Source organism: Cydia pomonella, unplaced genomic scaffold (assembly GCF_033807575.1).
Source record: "Cydia pomonella isolate Wapato2018A unplaced genomic scaffold, ilCydPomo1 PGA_scaffold_178, whole genome shotgun sequence".
NCBI classification, from domain to species: Eukaryota; Metazoa; Arthropoda; class Insecta; order Lepidoptera; family Tortricidae; genus Cydia; species Cydia pomonella.
The window spans coordinates 1-20819 of NW_026907820.1; the positions used below are offsets into that span (position 1 = coordinate 1).

Here is a 20819-nt window from a genome sequence, read left to right on the forward strand (position 1 = left end):
TCTGTCACCAGGCTGTATCTCATGAACCGTGTTAGCTAGACAGTTGAAATTTTCACAGATGATGTATTTCTGTTGCCGTTATGACAACAAATACAGAATAAAATAAATATTCAAGTGGGGCTCCCATACAACAAACGTGATTTTTTTGCCGTTTTTTGCGTAATGGTACGGAACCCTTCGTGCGCGACTCCGACTCGCACTTGGCCGGTTTTTTAATATACTTTTAGTGACAAAACTAGTTTTCCTGAGTATATTAGTAATGTGTTATTTATTTTAGCCGAAGACGAGGACGACGGGGACTCGGAAGAGGAGCTCCCAGTAACCGACACGTCGCGCGTGGAGGAGATCCCGCCGAAGGAGCCGAGCTTCAACGCCGTGCCACTCAAGTCGGCGCTCAAGAAGCGCGCCGGCGACGCCGCCACGCCGCTCGCCACGCCGCTGGCGCCGCGCCAGGACCACCACCATGCTAGCTTCAAGTCAGTATACTTTACCTTTGCTGTTGAAATATAATCAATTGAGCAAGATAATTAAATAGTTGGAACTATAACTTGAAAGTAATTGAAATTTACTTAGGATTGTGTTTCACTTTGGTTCTGGTGTACCCTTTGACAACTGATAATATTTAACATGTTTGATAAGCGTGGCTTTCACTCTTGTTAGGTAATTGATTAAGGTGAAATCAATTTACAATACAATAGTCGAAGCAAGCGTTGCTACTCTAAGCATATAAATAAACGCCGAAAAGCACAAAACTATACTTTTCACCACACCAACTGGTAAAGGCCCTCTTGATTGTTCAAAAACGAATGAGAAAGTTGCATTTTATCCACATGTGGGCAAAGTAATCAGATACAAATTTTGAGTTGTTTCCTTATGTTAGCTAGTAGAAGTGATTTTTAAATGATGATTTTGAATGATAATTTTACTATTGCATTCATTTGGATTTGAATATTTTGGTATTTTATAGTTAATAGTTTCTTCGCGTTTGTGTTTCACTCGGAGGGAAAGTTTGTTTAACCCTCGTGCCTTAAAACCCTCGCAATTTCTCGAACCACTCACTACGCTCGTGGTTCAATTTTGGAATCTTTCGCTTGCTTGGGTATCAATATAAGCACGAGCGGTTAAACAACTTTGCCCCTTGTAAAACAAATAACTATTGTCTGCTTGCATTTAAGTAAGTATAAAATGATACAATCCCAGCAGGGTTATCAAGCGTTGTTGTAAAAATCAAACTAATAAATTGATTCGATTTGTACATCTTTTTTTTAGAAAAAAAAAAAAGTGAATGAAGTCTGTTTTTCTTGCCGAGATCGAAGTGAAACACAATTTATTTTTAATAATCTGCTAAATAAAGTAATGTATCTATAGTTAAATTCGCATATTACACTCTATTCCTATGTAAATTTGTACACACAACTATAGACGAAGGTCACTAAATTAAAATGTGTTAACCATGTAATACCTACTAAAAGTGTAAATAAAATTGGGCGTGATTGTGAACTTGTTTGTTTCCACCATGCTCCGGCACAGACGGCCGCCGCCGAAGCCGAGGGCCAGATTCTGGTAATTGTCCACTCCACTCCGGTACTATCCATGTTGTCGGCACCGCCCACCAGCCCGAGGACGGCCGCTTCGCTGTGCAGTCAGCGTCAAATACTTTACAGTACATATGGGGCTACTTTATAGCACTAGTGCGAGAAGTAGCATATTATGTTACTGTGTCGAACATTTAAAGGGCCATATGTACTGTAAAACGTTGTACGATACATGTGCGAATAGGTAATTCGCAACTCGTGTCGATTTAAAACACTCCCTTCGGTCGTGTTTTAATTTATCGCCACTCGTTTCGAATTTCCTATTTTTCGCACTTGTATCGTAATGTACTATTGTAGCAACCAAAGTAGCCAAATAGTTCGGTACACCATATATTTAGTATGGTGTACCGAACTATTTGGCCACTTTGACTGCTACAAAGTATTTGACGCTGACTGTACCACAGGACGGATTTACAAACCAGTTTCATACTATTGTGTTTCGGTTTTCTTTTTGGCCAATCGACTTCACAGCATAAGTCAAAGTAATTGTAAGGTTAACCGCCGAACACGGTAGTAAAAAGTCCTTAAAACCACCTTGAAGGTTTCACGGATTATCGACCATCCATATAGGCCATCCCTAGCAAGGACCTGACTACAGGGGCGTAGCTACCGCCGTATCTGCCGTATCAATTATACGGAGCCCCCAACGTGCGTTTTTGTGAGAAATCTTTACCCTTCCTAAGGGCCCCCATACTATTTTTTATACGGGGCCCCGCCAAGGCACGCTAAGCCACTGCCTGACTACCTGAGAGTGGGCATTTAGAGTAACAGTACTTTATTGCAGAGGCCGGGAAAGGGCAATTCGTGTATGAGTTTCGATGTTTATGACGTTTTTGATGTGAAGGTTCGATTTGAGTGATGGTTGATACTTAAATTATGATTATTTTACCTTATTTCCTCGCATATTTGGAGAAAATCACTATATATGCCTCGGCACGAACAGCAATTCGTGGGCATGGTTTTCGCACTTGTATCGTAATGTAGTCGATAATCCGTTGGACCTTAAAGATGATTCTAACGCCTTTTTATTATGTGGTTTTTATTGCTTTGTATTCTTAAGTATGCTGTGAAGTGGATTAGCCAAAAATAAAAACGAGACACTATAACAGCAACAGACGTAGCTGACCATTGAAACCTATACCTTACCTAGTTGCAATAAGGCTTACATAAATAGTCAGTTAATTACGTCAATGTTGGTACAACTGAGCTGAGAAGTTACACTATTACATGCGCATTAGTTACCAACTAGTATACGTAAAGAGCAACAGGAGGGCCGTTTTAAAGGCCGCGCTTATGGTAGTGAAAACTTTCAGCGGTTGTATATATGAATCTGTTACTTTGTCAGTCCTATGTTTGATGCATCGTGCATTGCACGCCCTTGACGGACTAATTCAACATTAACAGCTTGTGAAATTGCGACCATATGGTCAGTTTTGTAATAGTCAGTGCTATTAAAGGTAGATTTGATATTCAATATGCATTGACTGTCAATTCAACTAACATAGAACAGTTTTAAAATAACTTCGTACAATTTTGTCAAGGGCTTTGGGAGATATGAACATTTTTGGAGACGGAAGTTATTATATTTCTATTTTCTAGTTACATTTCTACCGTTCGATTAAAGCTCAGATGAAAGATGTAATTTGTATTCGCTAATATACCTATTGGTTTACCCCTTTTCTGAGATTTGTGTAAATAGGAGTCTCATAAACTCGAAGTTCTTAATATATCTGGCGATATAAGGTTTGCGATATCACAAGCTGTAAAAAATGTTGGATTGTGCCCCATTTCACTTTCATATTCTACATACTCGATCTGTCGTGACGAATGCTGACTCCGCACGACCCTCACTAGACCTCCTTTAACAATACACGCGCAAGTGTTGTGCACTATCTACTAATTACAATAATCACCACTCGGATGTTATCATATCAGCTCACTGATACGAAACAATAACGATTCCATATCGTTATCGTAAACTATGGCGTAAGCGATGTTAGTGTATGTTTAATGGATGGTGTCAATGCCCTGCATTTCTATGTTACGGTCATGTTATGTGTTGCATGTCTATGTTTCCTTCATACAATTAGCCATTAGTACCTACTAAGATGAGCTTGCCCAATTTTTTACCTTATCATGATGCAATAAAGTGAAAAATTGGATATAGTTTCTATTTTTCGCCGTGAGCTTCTACGGATTATCGTCTTATCTATTGTTTAAAAACGGCAAAGGCGCGTGCCACTATGAAAAAATGGTCAAGCCGCATAGGTAGCGTTTATTGAATTACTACTCTATTGAGCACGGAATAAGATTCATTATGAACTAATACAGAATTCTAACAGAATAGCTGTCTGATCTCTATTGGTGCGTCTAAGGTAGGCGACTAAACGCTCTCAAACCAGCTTAACTTGTGACACTGCGATCCGAAACAAAGATACGTATTCGAAGACCTCGCTTGCACTGGTAATGCGAGCGCACGGCTAGCTAGCGCCAAGGAAGCAATGTTATGTTTCTCGAGGAGCAGGTAAAAAACAGGGCCGGATTTTCACACAAATATATTTGGGTGGTTTTACGTTCTTTAATTTAAAGAGATAAAACATAACACTATTTAAATAGTAGGTACACATCTAACAGAATGGGTTTGTGTAATTACAATAATAACGAGATATACTCATTTTTATAATCAACTGTTTAAACAGTTGTTTGCTAATTTTAAACTTTAAACAGGCTAATTTTAAATAAACTATAAAACAATGGTAAAATAGTAATAAATATGTATATCCATTTAACAATCCCGTACTACTAATGTTAAAATAGACCTATATGTTATAATTATGTACACTAAAATAAAGATATTATTTACAATAGAGTACACATTTAGTAAAACATTTATACAAATTTATATTATGAGTCAACAAAAAAATAAGTAACATATACATAATAGTGTATGCATAAAATAAATAAATATAAAACAAAATATGCATATCGTTTAGAGTCAAATCACGCTAACTCTTTCAAGCAAACCATACAAACAGTGTCAGTTTGTTAGAAGTCTGAAGAGTTAGCGTTATTTCGTAACACCACCCAAATATATTTGTGTGAAAATCCGGCCCTGTTTTTTACCTGCTCCTCGAGAAACATAACATTGCTTCCTTGGCGCTAGCTAGCCGTGCGCTCGCATTACCAGTGCAAGCGAGGTCTTCGAATACGTATCTTTGTTTCGGATCGCAGTGTCACAAGTTAAGCTGGTTTGAGAGCGTTTAGTCGCCTACCTTAGACGCACCAATAGAGATCAGACAGCTATTCTGTTAGAATTCTGTATTAGTTCATAATGAATCTTATTCCGTGCTCAATAGAGTACTAATTCAATAAACGCTACCTATGCGGCTTGACCATTTTTTCATAGTGGCACGCGCCTTTGCGGTTTTTAAACAATAGATAAGACGATAATCCGTAAGAAGCTCACGGAGGAAAATAGAAACTATACATCTCTTTGTAGTCGACCATATAAAAATATCGTTAGGCCGGAATTACAGATGTAAGTTACTGACTTACTAAGAACACAGTTATTAGTTAGATCAAAAGAATATTGTTTTCTTACTCTGACATACCTACAACTCATCTCTGCTGTAAGTGTAAATCTGGCCGTATGATGCGATTATACTGTATTGTAATTATTCATTAGTTTGATTGCATAAGACATAAGTACGTGCTTTTTAAAATTATAAATTGTTTTGTTGTTGTAGTTAACAATAAAAACAATTAAATTATTGCATTCAATTTCGCACTTTAGTAATTTACGAGGTACTGATGCTATTAAAAGCCATATCCTGTTATTCGTGCGTATGTAACCGGCGCATCCAAAAAACAAGCATCATATACATTCAAACGGGTGGAAATTTCCATAAAAAGTGACCCTTTTTATTGCTCTCGCGTGTAGAACTTGAATGCCGTCATAAACATAAAATCTCGAGAGTGAAACGCGTCATCCATTAAATTATCGCATTAACGTAGAGCCGGGAAACTTTATTGTTATGACGTCACGTGCCTCCGCGACTTCCGACCACTCGTTCCTGTTTATTCAAAATACTGCGCATTTAAAATGTTCAACTGTAGCTCTAGATTTAAGGCATTATCCACCAATTATAAAAGCGGTAAGCTGAAACATGTACTTGGACTTTACACAGAATAAAACACCCATTTCACTCGCCTTTATTTTATAAATGAAAGGGACTGGGAAATTTAAAGATGATATTAATAAGTGGCAGATAAGTTACTTGCGCTATATGAGCTTCAATATGTATTTCCTTTCGTTTTCCCTAATTGTAATATGTAAGCGTTCTTAGACATAATAATACTAAGGATATCTATTATTGTTTCGGCAGCAGTCGACCGGTGCGGGTGGGCAACGCGATGGAGAACAAGGAGAACGCTCGGCCGTGGGAGGGCGCGGGCGAGTATCGAGAGGAACACGCCAGTGAATCCGATCGCGTCGCTGCCAAGCTCGCGCGCAAGGAGAGCCTCAACATCAAGCTCGCGCTGCGGCCCGACCGGCAGGAGCTCATTAACAGGTACACAGGATTATAAGTAATCATGCCAATCGCAAAGGCGTCCTTAGGGAAGGTCCTGGTTTTGCCGGTGCGGGTGGAGAACGCGAAGAACAAGGACGCTCGTCCATGGGAGGGCACAGGCGAAGACCGCGAGCAGCACGAGAGCGAGTCCGACCACATGGCCGCAAACTCGCGCGCAAAGAGAGTCTCAACATCAAGCTTGCGCTGCGGCTCGAACGGCAGGAGCTCATTAACCGGTATACAGGATTGTGACTAAGTAAGCCAATCGTAAGGGCCTACGCTAGCTGACGCGGACGCCCGCCGCGTGCGCACGCACACGGGTGCTATTTGTAGGTGAAATCCGCCGCACGCGTCCGCTTCAGTTAGCGTTGCTCATACTATTTTTCGTTAACCCGCTCGTCCGCTCCGTGCACCCGCGCCAGCTAGCGTAGGCCCTAAGAGGGTGCCCTTAGGGTAGGGCCGGTTTTTAATATTTCGTGATAATGAAAATTTCATCTACTTAACTTGGATTTCACAGTAGCAAGGGATAATATCAACAATTCAAGATTGTAATTGCAATTAGACGAATCCAATCAAACGAAACGCAAAGAACTTATAATTATAAATAGTATACAATCGTGCTATAATGAACGGAGGAGATAATCGCGACGAATCAGCGATCCATGCCGAGGAGTGTTTATTTTTGTGTGCATCGCCAGGCCAACTCATTGTTATCAATCTTTTATTTCTTCCTGTTCTGTTTCTTTGATGACGCGTTCTTGGCACTGGCATTGATAGACCAAAGCTATAAACCCACTTTAGCTTATAATACGAGGCCGCGGTTTTAATCTAGGACAGTTTGTGACAAAATGAAGAACCGTATTTCACTTAAATAGATGTGAAGTGTGATAGAGGCGAATATAACAGTTTATTAATTAGGATTACCCTGAACTACGATATTTGGGTCTCAGCCAAGATTTCGCGTTAATCAGACGTTATGAAAACATTCCCGGCGTGGAGCTTCGCAAATTTTATTTCGCTCGCCAGTGCGCGAACGCAATCCAAGCGGATACATCTTATTGTTAGGACTGGTTACGTCACTTACTAAGTTCACACACATTCATGTTATCAGCAGAATATCATTAATCTGAGAATATTTGGCTCTCGCCCTGCTTGGGCTGCTAACTAATAGTGCCAAGCGCGACGATCGCAAACCAATTTTCAAGTGCGGCTGCTCTTTGAGTGCGATAGGCTCTGTGTGTGTGCAAAGTTGCCAATAAAGAGCAAAAACACGTCCTATGTATTAAGAACGTAACAGTATGATTCACGACCTTAGCTGCCTCACTTGGATTTCGTTTGAACCTCGTGCGAATCACTCTGTCAGTGACGTGCAGCTGGATGAAGTGTCTGTCTGGCCTCAGGAACATCCTGGTGGTGCAGAGCGAGCACGAGCGGCAGGAGTCGTGGGAGGCGATCGGCGCGCGCCTCATCCGCCGCCTGTCCATGCGCCCCACCGCCGAGGAGCTCGTCGAGAGAAATATACTCAAAAGTAAGCCACCAACACTCCAATTTTCTTTTGATAGCCAAAACTAACTTATCCGTACCTTGTACAATCAACTGTAAAAATATGGGTGCACGTGTGCGATGCGTAAAAATTTTACCATTTTACGGTGAAAGAACTATGGGATATGTTATTGTTTTGAGTAAATTATATGCACCCATATATTTACCCTTGACTGTACGTACAACCGCCGTACGAAGTACTTTTGAATATCTGAACAGCTAGTAGCACCGCCCACAATTTATCTACTTTGCCTTAAGGTTGACTGGTAGAGAATGCCTTTTGGCATTAAGTCCACCTTCGGTACGATAAGTTTTATTTTGTGCAATAAAATTTAAATAAATAAACAGTCGAACACACCTCTACTGTCAAAGGTTGAGAGGGCAGTGCATGTTCAGATATTTTTGAGCATCTTGGCCGCTTTTATATATATGTGATGGTGACTATCTAAGTATTGATTCAGTATTTAATACGACGTGCTTCTAGTTATGCTATTTTTAAGCATACTAAACAGTAATATTTTGTTTATCATCTGTCATCTCATTTCCTATGTCCAACCTCCAGAGGTTGCCGATCGTGTAAACTGTCATACACTATCAAAGCACGTGTGTAATTCTCATTCGTTTTGCAGGAATACATGGATTGAAATCTGTTATTTGCCGACCGAAATGGTTAATACATTTGTCTTTGATGACTGGCATGAAATTACTAACACACATTTTACTTGTTATAAAAAACAAGAGTCAACGAAGAAATTACCTATAATTCCATACACATGAAGTGTCCCATATATATAATAAGGAACAAAAGTGGCTAAACGGACGAGGTTTTAAAAATGATCTGAACACAACTTTATTGTTTAGAGATAAACATTATGTTCAGATTATCATCCCTCGCCTGGTTAGTTCTGCTGGCTGTACAAAACTTGCAGAAGCATAAGTGGTGCATAAGCCAAAACATTTGAGAACATCACATCTTACCCAAACATCACAAGCCAAAACATCACATCTTACCGTTAGCCAAAGATAACTCCGTATAAGATGAATAAAGTCTAAGAAAAACCCTGGCCTCGAAAAATCAAGATATACTTTTGGGCTATACTCTAGTATATGGCGACACCGTTTGATATTTAACACATATCAATGAAAGAACATGGGTCAAATAGCCATATGTCATTCTAAGACTTAAAAAATAAAACAAAAAAATAGCTTAGTGTAAACTGGCGTTCTAAAAGTTTTAATTATGTGTCGAAAGATGGCAGTACATTTGGTTGACTACAAAATTTACTTTGTAATACGCCTCTATAGTAAATTATCGTTGCCGTTGGCGTATTTCTCATTACAACAATATGTCCCGATACGCTCTACTAACTCTGTCATCTCAATAAAGTGTGACCATCTTGATTAAAAACCATTTCAGATGTGTTTTTGTTCATTTAAAGTGATAGTTCTCAAACTTTTTTCTGCAGACGAATCTTAACATAAAAATATACGAAGCCTTGGATAATAGGCTATTTTTCTGTACACAAAAGTATTTTTCGACAATGAAAGAAAGTAATAACTCTAAAAGAAGGGAATCTTTATTTTATCGCTGTGAGGGGTTTTTAGATGACCAAAAACTTAGCCAACTTAAAAGATACAAACCATGACGTCAAAGTATGGCATTTCCTTACCTACATACTCCATAATAGATGTGCTTGCCAAAAGGAAATATCGATAAATCCGTCAGCAATGAGCATCTTAAAGCCTAAGATTAATAAATAAAAGAAAATAATAGTGTGTATTTAAGCTCGCCGAAAAGTCAAGAATAGAAATCAAATCAAAAAAAAAAAGTATTTTTATAAAAGTTTATTTTGAGGTACATATCAAAACAATGATGTAAGTTTCATTTTGTCAATGCCTCGATTTGGCAGGATAAATTATAGGTATAAATATGGCACAAGTAGTGACTTGCTAAAAAATACAGTTGGTCAGTTGTATATTTGGATTAATAGTAAATATTTTTTTACAGGTCAATCACCTGCTGAGGAAAAGAAACAGAAAGAAGAAAAGAAACGGTATCTTCTTCGCAAACTTAGCTTTCGACCGACCGTCGACGAGCTCAAGGAGAAGAAGATTATACGTTTCAGTGATTACATTGAGGTTACACAGGTATGAATAGTTTACAGTAAACGACTTATATACTAAATTACCAATAGTTGTACATATCGTCAATATAAATCATTGTATTTATATTTCTGTGGTTTTTAGTATTTAGAGGATAGATTTGCCTCCGCTTTGTCTGAATAAAGCTATTCAGACGGCAGGCGCTTTCGCACTTCACCTACGCTCTACGCTTAATCATGTATGGTATTAGCTGTACGTAAATTAGACTTATTTGAGATGTAAGCAAAAAGCGCTCGTGGAGGAATACAGAAAATAGAATCCTACATTTTCATTGACATGTAGCAGTAACTTATATTATGATGTGCTTTTCCATTTCCTTGCATTTATTGAGAAGTGTAGCAGCGGTTGTCTAACTCATGTATTTCCGAGATCTTCCGGGAAATGCTTCCTTTCGGTTATAGAAATATACTTACCGAAACTTGTTGATTATAATAAATAACGATGTTATGTTATATGCATGAAGTCCATGAAAAATAAGGACGAAATTTCAATAAAACTGGTTAGCGTTCAGCGTTTTTGTTATACATGTATCAGTTTGACAAAATTTCGAGAAGAAAAATATTGGTTTCCTGGTATTGATTTTAAATCAGCCTTCGAATACGTTTCGTCGTCAATAATTAAGCTGAACCCACAAGGTGTACAGTGATCTAGAACACCTTACTGCTCGATTGTACTGGTCTGTTTGTTTTGTTCGGGTCTTTTTGCTTTTTGTTAGTAGTTATACCTCACCATTCTGTAGTTTTTGTACATAGCTTGTACCAATGTTTTTGGACATATCTCGAAAAGAGATAGACGGATTTGGATTGAACAGCTCTCGATTTTTTCTATCAGTAGTTCCACCTTGCCTTAACTTTTTAGGTCCTGTACATTGTTCTCCGACTCGTGTCGCAAGTTTTCACAAGCGCCGAAGTAAGAAAGAAACACATTTATCTACGTCACATCAGTTGGTTACATAAGAGAGGGTATAAAAGGGATGGGCGAAAAAAGGACCACCACTTTGCGTTATACATTATACATTGGGATTTCAAACAATTTTGTCAAAATTAATTCACGAACCTTTTTTTTTCGACGTGATCTCATCAGATAAAAAACAAAGTAATGTTTCTTTGTTAAACAAAAAGGTCGCGTGCCAAAGAAAATAACAATAAATGATGACGACAATTTAATAGTACCTACTCGCAACACCCTTTATAACAAGATTTATTTTATCTGTCTAGGTTTTCAACACATTTTATAGTTTAGGTCTTTAAAATTGTGCCCAAATATTTAAGTGCATACATAGAATCTACGCCGAGATATGATTGATTATCTTGTAAAGTATTAACATTTTGCCGTTTTCTTGATCCTTTAGGCTCACGACTACGACCGGCGCGCGGACAAGCCGTGGACGCGCCTGACGCCGCGCGACAAGGCCGCCATCCGCCGCGAGCTCAACGAGTTCAAGAGCTCCGAGATGGCGGTCCACGAGGATAGCAAACACCTCACGAGGTACTCTATCACTAACCGATCATAAACCCCACTGTGCAAACATCCTTGAACATACATCGTATTAGATATCATTTCTTTTCTCGTGTCTTGTTTGTCGTATTTTTATGGCTGGCTTCTAATTTTTTCTTTCAAGAGTCACTGACACGGAGCGACTATGTTTAGTGATTAGAGTAATAGGTTGTTTTTTTTAACAATTATGGCTTGGATAATAGGTTGTTTGTTGGCAGGTTCCACAGACCATGACGGCTGTGCACGGAGCTCCCCCCGCGCCGCGCCGGCTGAGCGCCGCGCCGGCCACGCCGGCCACGCCGGCCACACCGGCCACGCCGGCCACACCTGACGCCTACTGCCTCGCCCGGGACGCACGGGCCCGCGCCAGCGACGCGGCCCCGCAGCCGGCCCGCAGCGGTAAAGTGTTGATTATTCTAAAGTTGCGTTGTACCGCCATTCTATACTTACATTTTGTGTATGCGTACAGTGAGTGCAATCTTGTTTTAATTGACTTTTTATTGTAATATCCTAGTTATTGCCGAGTACAATTTTATTACTTTAATGGTATCGTTTTATGTTAAGTCGTATTCTAAGCGTACCTATACATTCTTTGAATTGACCTTCGCGAAAGGTTAGTGATACTGATTATTATGATGGAGATTATGTGCTTGAAGCTCGATGTATGGTGAGATTTTCGAGTGGATCATTTTGAAATGTGAAACGTATCCATCATATGTAGATTTGTGATTTTTTCTTATATTGCTAGCTATTAGCTCCGTAGTCATTAAGCTAGATTCGATTTAAATCATATTTATTTCACATATATTTTTTATGGTCACAATAAATTTTAACTATAATTTGAAAATTATAGCTTTATTGAGGGCGTACGTCTTAAATTTAACTTTTGTCGCGTGTCTTATTGTTGTTGAAAGCAATTTTAAAACGTTGGCCATGAGATACTGCCACTAATTTAAACTGTTTTATCGTGAAACGTTTGTAGTTCATTATAAAGGCAATGTGATATCGCCTGCGACGTAATCGTAGTCACGTTGTTGCATTACACTGCTCAACACAAACTGACCTACGTGTACCGTGTACAAGACGGTGCGGAGGGATGTAGCTGTTATATTGGTATACTGTGTCAATCAATAAATATAACCCAACTAACGTAGGTTTCATAATTTGGAATCCACAATTGATTTCAACATTCGAGAGATTGAGAAGTGCTTCCAGATGCTGTGTAATGTAACAATAAACTTATTAGAACATAGATGCCATTACTACAAAAGAATGTAACTTCAAAACGTATTTAGCTATTGTTTTTTATATTCATGTCAAATTCAAACTCGAGCATTCCTTTAATTGAAAATGTCGCAGCTAATGTACCACCTGACATTTCCTTTCCATTTTTAATGACTGGATATATATGTAGCTTTGAACATTCGTTTACAAACTACGACATAGCGACTGAACTCAAAATTCCTTCACACTTGAGAATTTAAGGCATAACTAGTAATGCGACGACATATTTTAGTACAGGGAAATGCACAGTGATTACAAAACGCACAGACAGCGTACTGTCAAAGTTCACATTATCATAGCTAAGAAGAAACTCGTCAGGGCGCGAACTAACAGATTTCTTATCATAGACAATTGGTAGCACAGGCAAATCGGAGGGAACAACTTGTTAAACATCTTGACGCTCTAACTTAGGACTAGCGTTAGTATTCAACGATGAACGAAGTATTGCGTAAAGGACTTAGTAAATTGATCGAATAAGTTGGTATAAAGTTGTAGATGTTAAAATAATATAAATGCGCCTTCTGAGATTATTATTATCGTTTTGTACTGTATCAGCGGTACGTTGTAATTGAACTACCTTTTTATTTCCTCGAGGACGTTTGTATCGTCTAAAATTGATAGTATAGATAGAGAGCAATAATAATATCAGTTTTGTATATGAATATGTGAAATTTTTAAATCTTTAGTGTTCAGAACATGTTTTTATTAATTAATAATTTCTTAGGATGTATAAACTCATTATTAGAGTTCGTATTAAAAATCATTTTATATCGCAATGTTTAGTAGCGGTGCCATTTTGTGACGTGCTTTATACTAAAGTCAAGCGTATACTTGTGAATATTAACCAAGTTCAGTAGACCACACGGTACGGCACCATCGTAAGGCACAGTTAACTGACCTTTTGTCGACTTTATTGGGAGGACTTAAGGTCGACCAAAGATCAATAACTGTGTTGGTGTCAGTACTGGCGAGTACGTGGTCGCGTCGCCGCGGCCATTCCTACACCGACCATAACATTGTCAATAACATAACTTTATGTATTACTACACAATCATTTAATTATAACTCTCTCATGTTAAGCGACTTCGTAATCACATTACTTTATGCAATATTATAATAGAGAGCTACAAGAGTTGTAAATGGTGGTTAACTTTGAAACCATTCCATTATAGTTACAATTGGAAGCCAAAATGACGACTTATTTTTCTAAAAAGTTTTGTTAGATTTGCAAATAAAAAACGTTATAATAAAATGTAGGCGTTAATCGATATTGTATTAATAAGAAGACATTCAGATTTCCAAAGATCTAAGGCTCAACTAAATTCTTTTAACTAGCTTATGTATTGCCATTATAATGATGTATATATGTTATTGCGATATATCGTGCGACTGTTGATGTCTCAAGTGACTGTTGGGGAAGTGAGTATATATTTAGCTGTTATATCGAAGAAACATCGCGTTCAATTCACGGGGTTGTTGAAACGAAAAGTATGATCAAGTCGTATATGTGCATAGTTTAGTTAGGATATACAAACGAAGGTAGCGTACAGCGATGTCACTTCAATTTAGCCGCTTCAATAGAAACCTTTGCGTTCGAGTACCAATCACGATCATAGTTGATAATTAGAACCTTTACTTTGAGTAAAAATAGATACTTACCAAAATATTGTGATACAACTTTTTTATCTGTAGTATTTCGCTCGGATTATTAAAACACTTTCTTTTCTTGGTGTTCTAGAGAGAATGTCAAAGCGAATATGGTCAATACATTAAATTGTGTATAAAGTACATATGAAAAAAAGTTTTGAATATTTATTTAGATACGTTACCTAGAATGTTGACGATTATCCCGACTCCCAGATATGTATCCGATTAGTGTAAGCACATTTGTTCAAATATATCCTGGGCACTTGCCAAATTAATTTCCTAGGTTATTGTTACAGTTTTATGACATTCTCTTACATGTTAACCTCGAAGGTGCTATATGTTAGCAATATGTGTGTACACCAAACCATTGTCATGGCTAACGATAGTATTCCATAATGAGATTTATGTGTATACACTTACATTTGACAAGGCGTTCTCGGCAACAATTGTGTTGTAGCTAGAGAATTTATTTTTATACTTAGTATACAGGGGTGTTTATGAAAAGCAAAACGTATAGTTTGCATTTTTGATGTCATACCTTATTCAAGTATTTTATGCACGTGTTTATTCTTTTTTATAATGGAAATATAAATTTGTGGTAAACCTAAGAATATGTTAATCATGTTACAAGAATTATGATACAATTGTATTATCAGCAACAAGTCTTTTTAAATACCGATTGCAAAGTACCAATGAGAACATGTCTGTATATAATTTTAATTATGATGTAAATTATGGAATCTCTTTTTTCCAACGGTATCGCGCGTCTCTTTTGTGCTACTACGATATATAAATTGCTACCATCAGTAATCAGTTTACTGTTGCTTTTATTTGAATATTGTGTAAATTATTAATGACATGTTGTAATAAGTATATTTTATAATAGCCATAATTACTTGTTTTATATAAGGTAAGTCTGTAAATACCATGATTATACATTAAGTTTTATACTCGATTGTGTTTTGTTTTATCTCCAAGCCCTGCATAACAATTTATATACAAAATGCTGCAGTTAAATTTGACCTCCCTTGAATATAAATTTGTAGATAGGAAGGATCAAATATCTCTACAGATGACTGTACAGAACCTCATTAAAAACAATAGCTCCAATGCATAAATTGGGCCCGGTAAGTTCGGAATGAATTATCATTATCATCGCATTCAAAGGGTATTGTTTCGAGAAATGCTACGAAGGCTTTGACCCGTGAGGCTGTGGTAGCACTTTCGATGGCGCCTAAGTTATGGACGCGCGGCCGGGTCGAGACGAGAGAAAGTTAACTGTAGTCCGTGCCCGTTACCGGCTGCGTCCGCGTCCGCGCCAGTCCGCCGCGCCGCCCCGACCCGACCACGCGTGCGCTCCGCCCGCTCCCGCGCAATGTTTACATTACACCCGACGATCCCGCGAAAAGATAACAGAAAGCGACAGTGCCAATAAGTGTGCCTTAAACTGTGGACAGTGAATGAACCGCTCCTTTTTACGAAGAGTCGCGGTGTGTAAGTGCGGCGCCCGGACAAAGGGTCGGGATGACGTTCTCTGGAAACATGAAGGAGAAGCCGCGGTCCGCGAAAAACGCATGGGAGTCGGAGGTGAGATTCGGTGATTTCTATCATTGTCTTTGTCGCTAATTAATACAGGCACGCGTGATTCACAGTATTGTTATGAATACAATTGATAGATCTTTATATGCATGGGTATTTCAGTCATTAACGGTTGTTTAGTACCTTTTCTCTTTAGCATGTAGGCAGAGTAGACTAAGTAGGAGAGCTTATACCTATTGCGACCTAGTGCATACATTTTTGTGATAATATCTAATCGAAACTTGTTTTGAAAGGTAATATTTAAAGTCAACCTTCGTGAGTTTAGGTTTGAAATTATTAATCGGCATTAAAAATAGAAGGTACTAGTAGTTCTGTGAGCTGTAGAGCCCGTAGACCTCGTGAGCATAGCTTAAGACTTAATAAATGTATGGCTCCGCCATTTTGCAAAAAAAAAAAACAAAAACAGAATCGACCAAAAATTTTATTTAATCATCAAATCTGCTCCCAAAATTTCACGAGAATCGATCGAGAATTGCGACCTGCAGACACCATGCAGAGGAGAAAGAACAACCGGACTTAGCACACACGGAAGCATTTTTTCCCAAGCTAAAACCGAGACCTTCGCTAACGATCGGTCAATTACTATGTAGGTAAGTACTACGTCAATATCATTAGTGACAGTCATATAGTGGTCAATGGGAATAAGGTAAGTAAGTAAGTAAACACTTTATAGTACATACGAGAAAAAAAGAAATATTGATTGCATTAGACAGATCGTAAATGTGTTGTACAAAGGCTAACTTATCCCTAAAAGGGATCTCTTCCAGTCAAACTATTCCAGTTCCAGTTAACCATAGTAATTGATAAGGATGTGGATGATGCGATACTTACTCGTATATTTATTTGGTCACTTTGGCTTTCACTATTTACAAGGCAAATAATAAAATGTAAAATTTTAACTATATTAAGTTCAAAGATTGATAAGAATTGTTTTAAAATATATTATTCAGGGTTGGCAAATACATGCGGAACATAGTATCTGACATATGTCCAACTCTACCAGCAGGCAAATGTAAGCTCTTATCATCGCAATTTTCAGCATAGTTTCGCACATTTTCGGCGTTATCTTAGTAAAGTGTCGGATAGTCAGTTTCAACTGTTTAAATTTCATTAGCTTGTTAGCATAGACACGTAATTTTAGATAGCCCAACAGTATTAAGTCAGGAGCTGCACAATTTGGGGAATTAGGGTGCCAATCACTGTCACTTTCTCTCGAAACTAGTCGAGGAAACACCGTGTTTTAAACAACACAAACATTTGAGAAAAAAATGTCTGCTGCTAGAGGTAGACATTTGGTAGAAATTATGTTCCGTATACAATTGCCAACACTGAATAATGTATTTATGAAAAAATATTTTGTAAATTTTGCTCTTAATATAGGTAATTAAAATTTAAAAAACAAAGTGTATCACTCTTTTTTTGCCCAACCTGTATTTGATACTGACTGTATCTACTATTAGGTATATGCTGCATGGCTACGATTGTGTTTTACCTCTTAGTTGAGCAAATTATATAACTTTAATTTGTTTTAGTTGACATTACAATTCAATATAGTTTATTAAATAATAAAGTTTAATAACTACCTAATTGGCTGAATAATCTACCGTTTATTTTTAACTACCGTTTCCTACCGTAGCTGTCGGTCTAGAGGCTTGAGTTATTTACAACTTAGCCACATCTCATGAGCAACAAAAAGACTTTCCACTTTCCAGTGTTATAATTATAATAAACAATTTACATACAAACCTACAAGATTTATTAACAAATGAAGCTTGATCTATTGCTTAGCTATTAGTGGAACCAATCATCACGCCCCGACAGGCTCGACCCTTTCCATGTAGGTAGGTATTCCTGCAAAAAAACATTCCCTTCCGTTCCCACTATATACTCAATGCAAGACTGGGGTTCATTATTCATTTAGATAATTACTCGGGTACAGTCAAGGTATTCGATAAGATATTTGATCTTTTTATCCAACTGATCGTATATTAGACCTTTTGTAGATCGCCATGAGATGTATAATAGCAAAGCTAACCAAACAAATTTAAGTACTTACCTTCTCTTTGTTGGACAAAAAATCATTTTATATTGCACTAGGACACTATTTTTTCTTTGCTTTCTATTTTTACCTGAAATAATACTTAAAAACATAATAATACTTGGATCCGCCCTCACTACGCTCGGGAATCTATTTTAGAATCATTCGCTTAGTTCGGGATTTAATGTAAGTACCTACACGCCGTAAGTATATAATTTTGTTCCCTTGTACACAATGTACTATTACCGCCCTACTTAAGTTTGGCATGGTGCTGTACGCTTAGCAAACATGAGTCAATTCTGAATTAATTTAAAAACGCGACGCTCTCATGAGAATATTTACCTAACCGTGTCGAGGTATTTACTTAGCTAAGTATGTTATGCCGGTCTTAGTGAGCTTCGTACTTTTAAATACATGTTTGGAAGGTGGATAATTATACTAATAAGTTGTTGCGTGGAAGCATGGTTTCTGTCCTTAGAGTTTTTGCGTTTACCTCTCACTACCTCTCGATTCGAGTCAATGCAATGCCGACACCCGGAATATGATATGCCGCGTGACAAGTCTGTAATATATAAATTGGTAACAGAGTATTATAGATCGGTTACTGATCTTATCGAACAAGTTTTGTAGCAGGAAGTGTTTTCAAGCTTTAACCATGCATTCCGTGCACAATTAAATACTGAAGGATTTGACTAAAAGTATGTACTTTTGGAGGAAAAGTCAGACATAAATGCGATCGTGCTAAAGTCAGTCTGCTTTTTGTAGGTACAGTCAGTTGCGGAAATCATAAAAAGCGGCCAAGTGCGAGTCGGACTCGCCCATGAAGGGTTCCGTACCATTTATGACTTTTTTTTTTAAATTTTATGACGTATTAAAAATAACTACTTACTAGATCTCGTTCAAACCAATTTTCGGTGGAAGTTTGCAGGGCAATGTATATCATATATTTTTTTTAGATTTTTCATTCTGTTATTTTAGAAGTTACGGGGGGGGGGACACATTTTACCACTTTGGAAGTGTCTCTCGCGCAAACTATTCAGTTTAGAAAAAAATGATATTGGAAACCTCAATATCATTTTTAAAGACCTATCCATAGATACCCCACACGTATGGGATTGATGAAAAAAAAATTTTTGAGTTTCAGTTCTAAGTATGGGGAACCCCCAAAATTTATTGTTTTTTTTCTATTTTTGTGTAAAAATCCTAATGCGGTTCATAGAATACATCTACTTACCAAGTTTGAACAGTATAGCTCTTATAGTTTCGGAAAAAAAGTGGCGGTGACATAATCGGACAGATAGACGGACATGACGAATCTATAAGGGTTCCGTTTTTTGCCATTTGACTACGGAACCCTAAAAAATACAACCAACACATTATAGTTCGTGTCATCCAGGATGTGGTATATAGGTTCATATATATATATAGTACCTGAGAGACTGTACTTTGCGCGGAAAACATATAAAAACTAAAAAATGCGGGTTTCCCTAGAGATAAGACCTATAGCAATATCCCCCATATAGCAAATTTCATCGAAATCTTTAGAGCCGTTTCCGAGATCCCCGAAATATATATATAGGTTTTACTTCACTTGTAAATTAATAATATATTTATGTCGCACCAACACAAACCCCTCCCCCGTCTTCACTTGCTTTTCAGTTAAAAAGAGCAGAAAACAAAACAAGTTTAATTAAAATGGCACCTTGTATTAAGTACGTACCTCTCTGTACGTACCAGTAGGTTAATTATTACCTCCTACCAAAAATAATTACCAACTTACCTAAGGTCATTATATGACACTGAGTATCTACGTACCCAATTTATTAACTAATGAACATACGTAGGCAGGCATACAATATAATTTACTTACGACTTACGAGTAGGAGTTTGAATAGGAATAAGCTACCGGCATCATGTACCTATAAACTAAACAAAAGTTTACTAAAACGTGTCAAGAAGATACCTATCGAAACCTACGCTAGTCTATGACTAATGCGTTGCGTTTTCCTTCGCATATGGCTTTGTTAGCCCAGATTAAATTGAATCAATATTTTTACATTTCCGGTGAATTGGTAAATCAGCTGTGTGCGCGAAGTGTGTCAGTGGACGTTAACGGAGAAGCCTGCGATCCGGGTCAGCTCTTCCGACTCAGTCGGACCTCTAACGCCATTCGTCTATTTAATTCACCAGTAACATCTTTCACGCACGATCATATTCGTAAACAAATAATAGGTTCATATATTTTATTCGGTTATTAACTACTTTCTACAATATTCGTGGGAAGTTCGATTATAAATAGTTATGGTTTTCATTATATTTAATCTTATACCTAAATAGTAACATCTCGCACACATGATTGTGACGAAGTAACACAATACATACCCTGTACGTTTGTATTAATTATAATACTGTCTACTCCACTCTTCTGTATACCAATTAGTTATACTACTTATAATTAAGTGAGTACCTATCCTAAAATAATATTACTTACACCGTTAGGTAACAATAATTTAAAGCCTTTTCATGACACTTGGTGATTCTAATTAAAATTAAAACGTCTTTGTTGCAATAAAGAAAATATACTTAATTACCTAATTAACATGTACCTATTTATGGTTAAACGGTCATAGTTTTTTTTACGTTTCTCAACACCTTGCAATTAAATTTGTAAACACTAAACAATTTCCAGCAAGGTGAACTCTTAAAGTTCACGACATGAAGCAAGTCTTTGAAGTCACGACTCTATCTAAAATTGTAAAGTTTGACTTTGCTTAGAATTTCTAAGAAATGTTTATAAGGTAAACTACCTATACTAATACATATTCGTACAATGGTTGACCATTGGCCTATTCAAACTCATTTTAAGGTAGTAGGAGTGACTTT

General features: G+C 37.5%; 2 protein-coding genes across 2 annotated transcripts in view; both read left to right on the forward strand.

The window, feature by feature from the left end:
* Positions 1–222: 222 nt before the first annotated feature.
* On the forward strand, positions 223–15252 carry LOC133533559 (phosphatase and actin regulator 1-like; the record flags this gene model as incomplete). Its single annotated transcript, XM_061872556.1, has 7 exons — positions 223–476; positions 1531–1563; positions 5981–6166; positions 7567–7694; positions 9717–9856; positions 11223–11359; positions 11587–15252. Coding segments are annotated over 7 exons (894 nt in total), but the record flags the coding sequence as incomplete, so codon positions are not given.
* Positions 15253–15469: 217 nt separating this feature from the next.
* The window catches only part of LOC133533542 (atrial natriuretic peptide-converting enzyme-like), a 51480-nt gene continuing 46130 nt past the window's right edge, over positions 15470–20819 (forward strand). Inside the window, exon 1 of the mRNA XM_061872527.1 lies at positions 15470–15886. Within this exon, the coding sequence (XP_061728511.1) occupies positions 15824–15886 (63 nt within the window). The 5' untranslated portion in view covers positions 15470–15823. The remainder of the gene's footprint in view (positions 15887–20819) is intronic.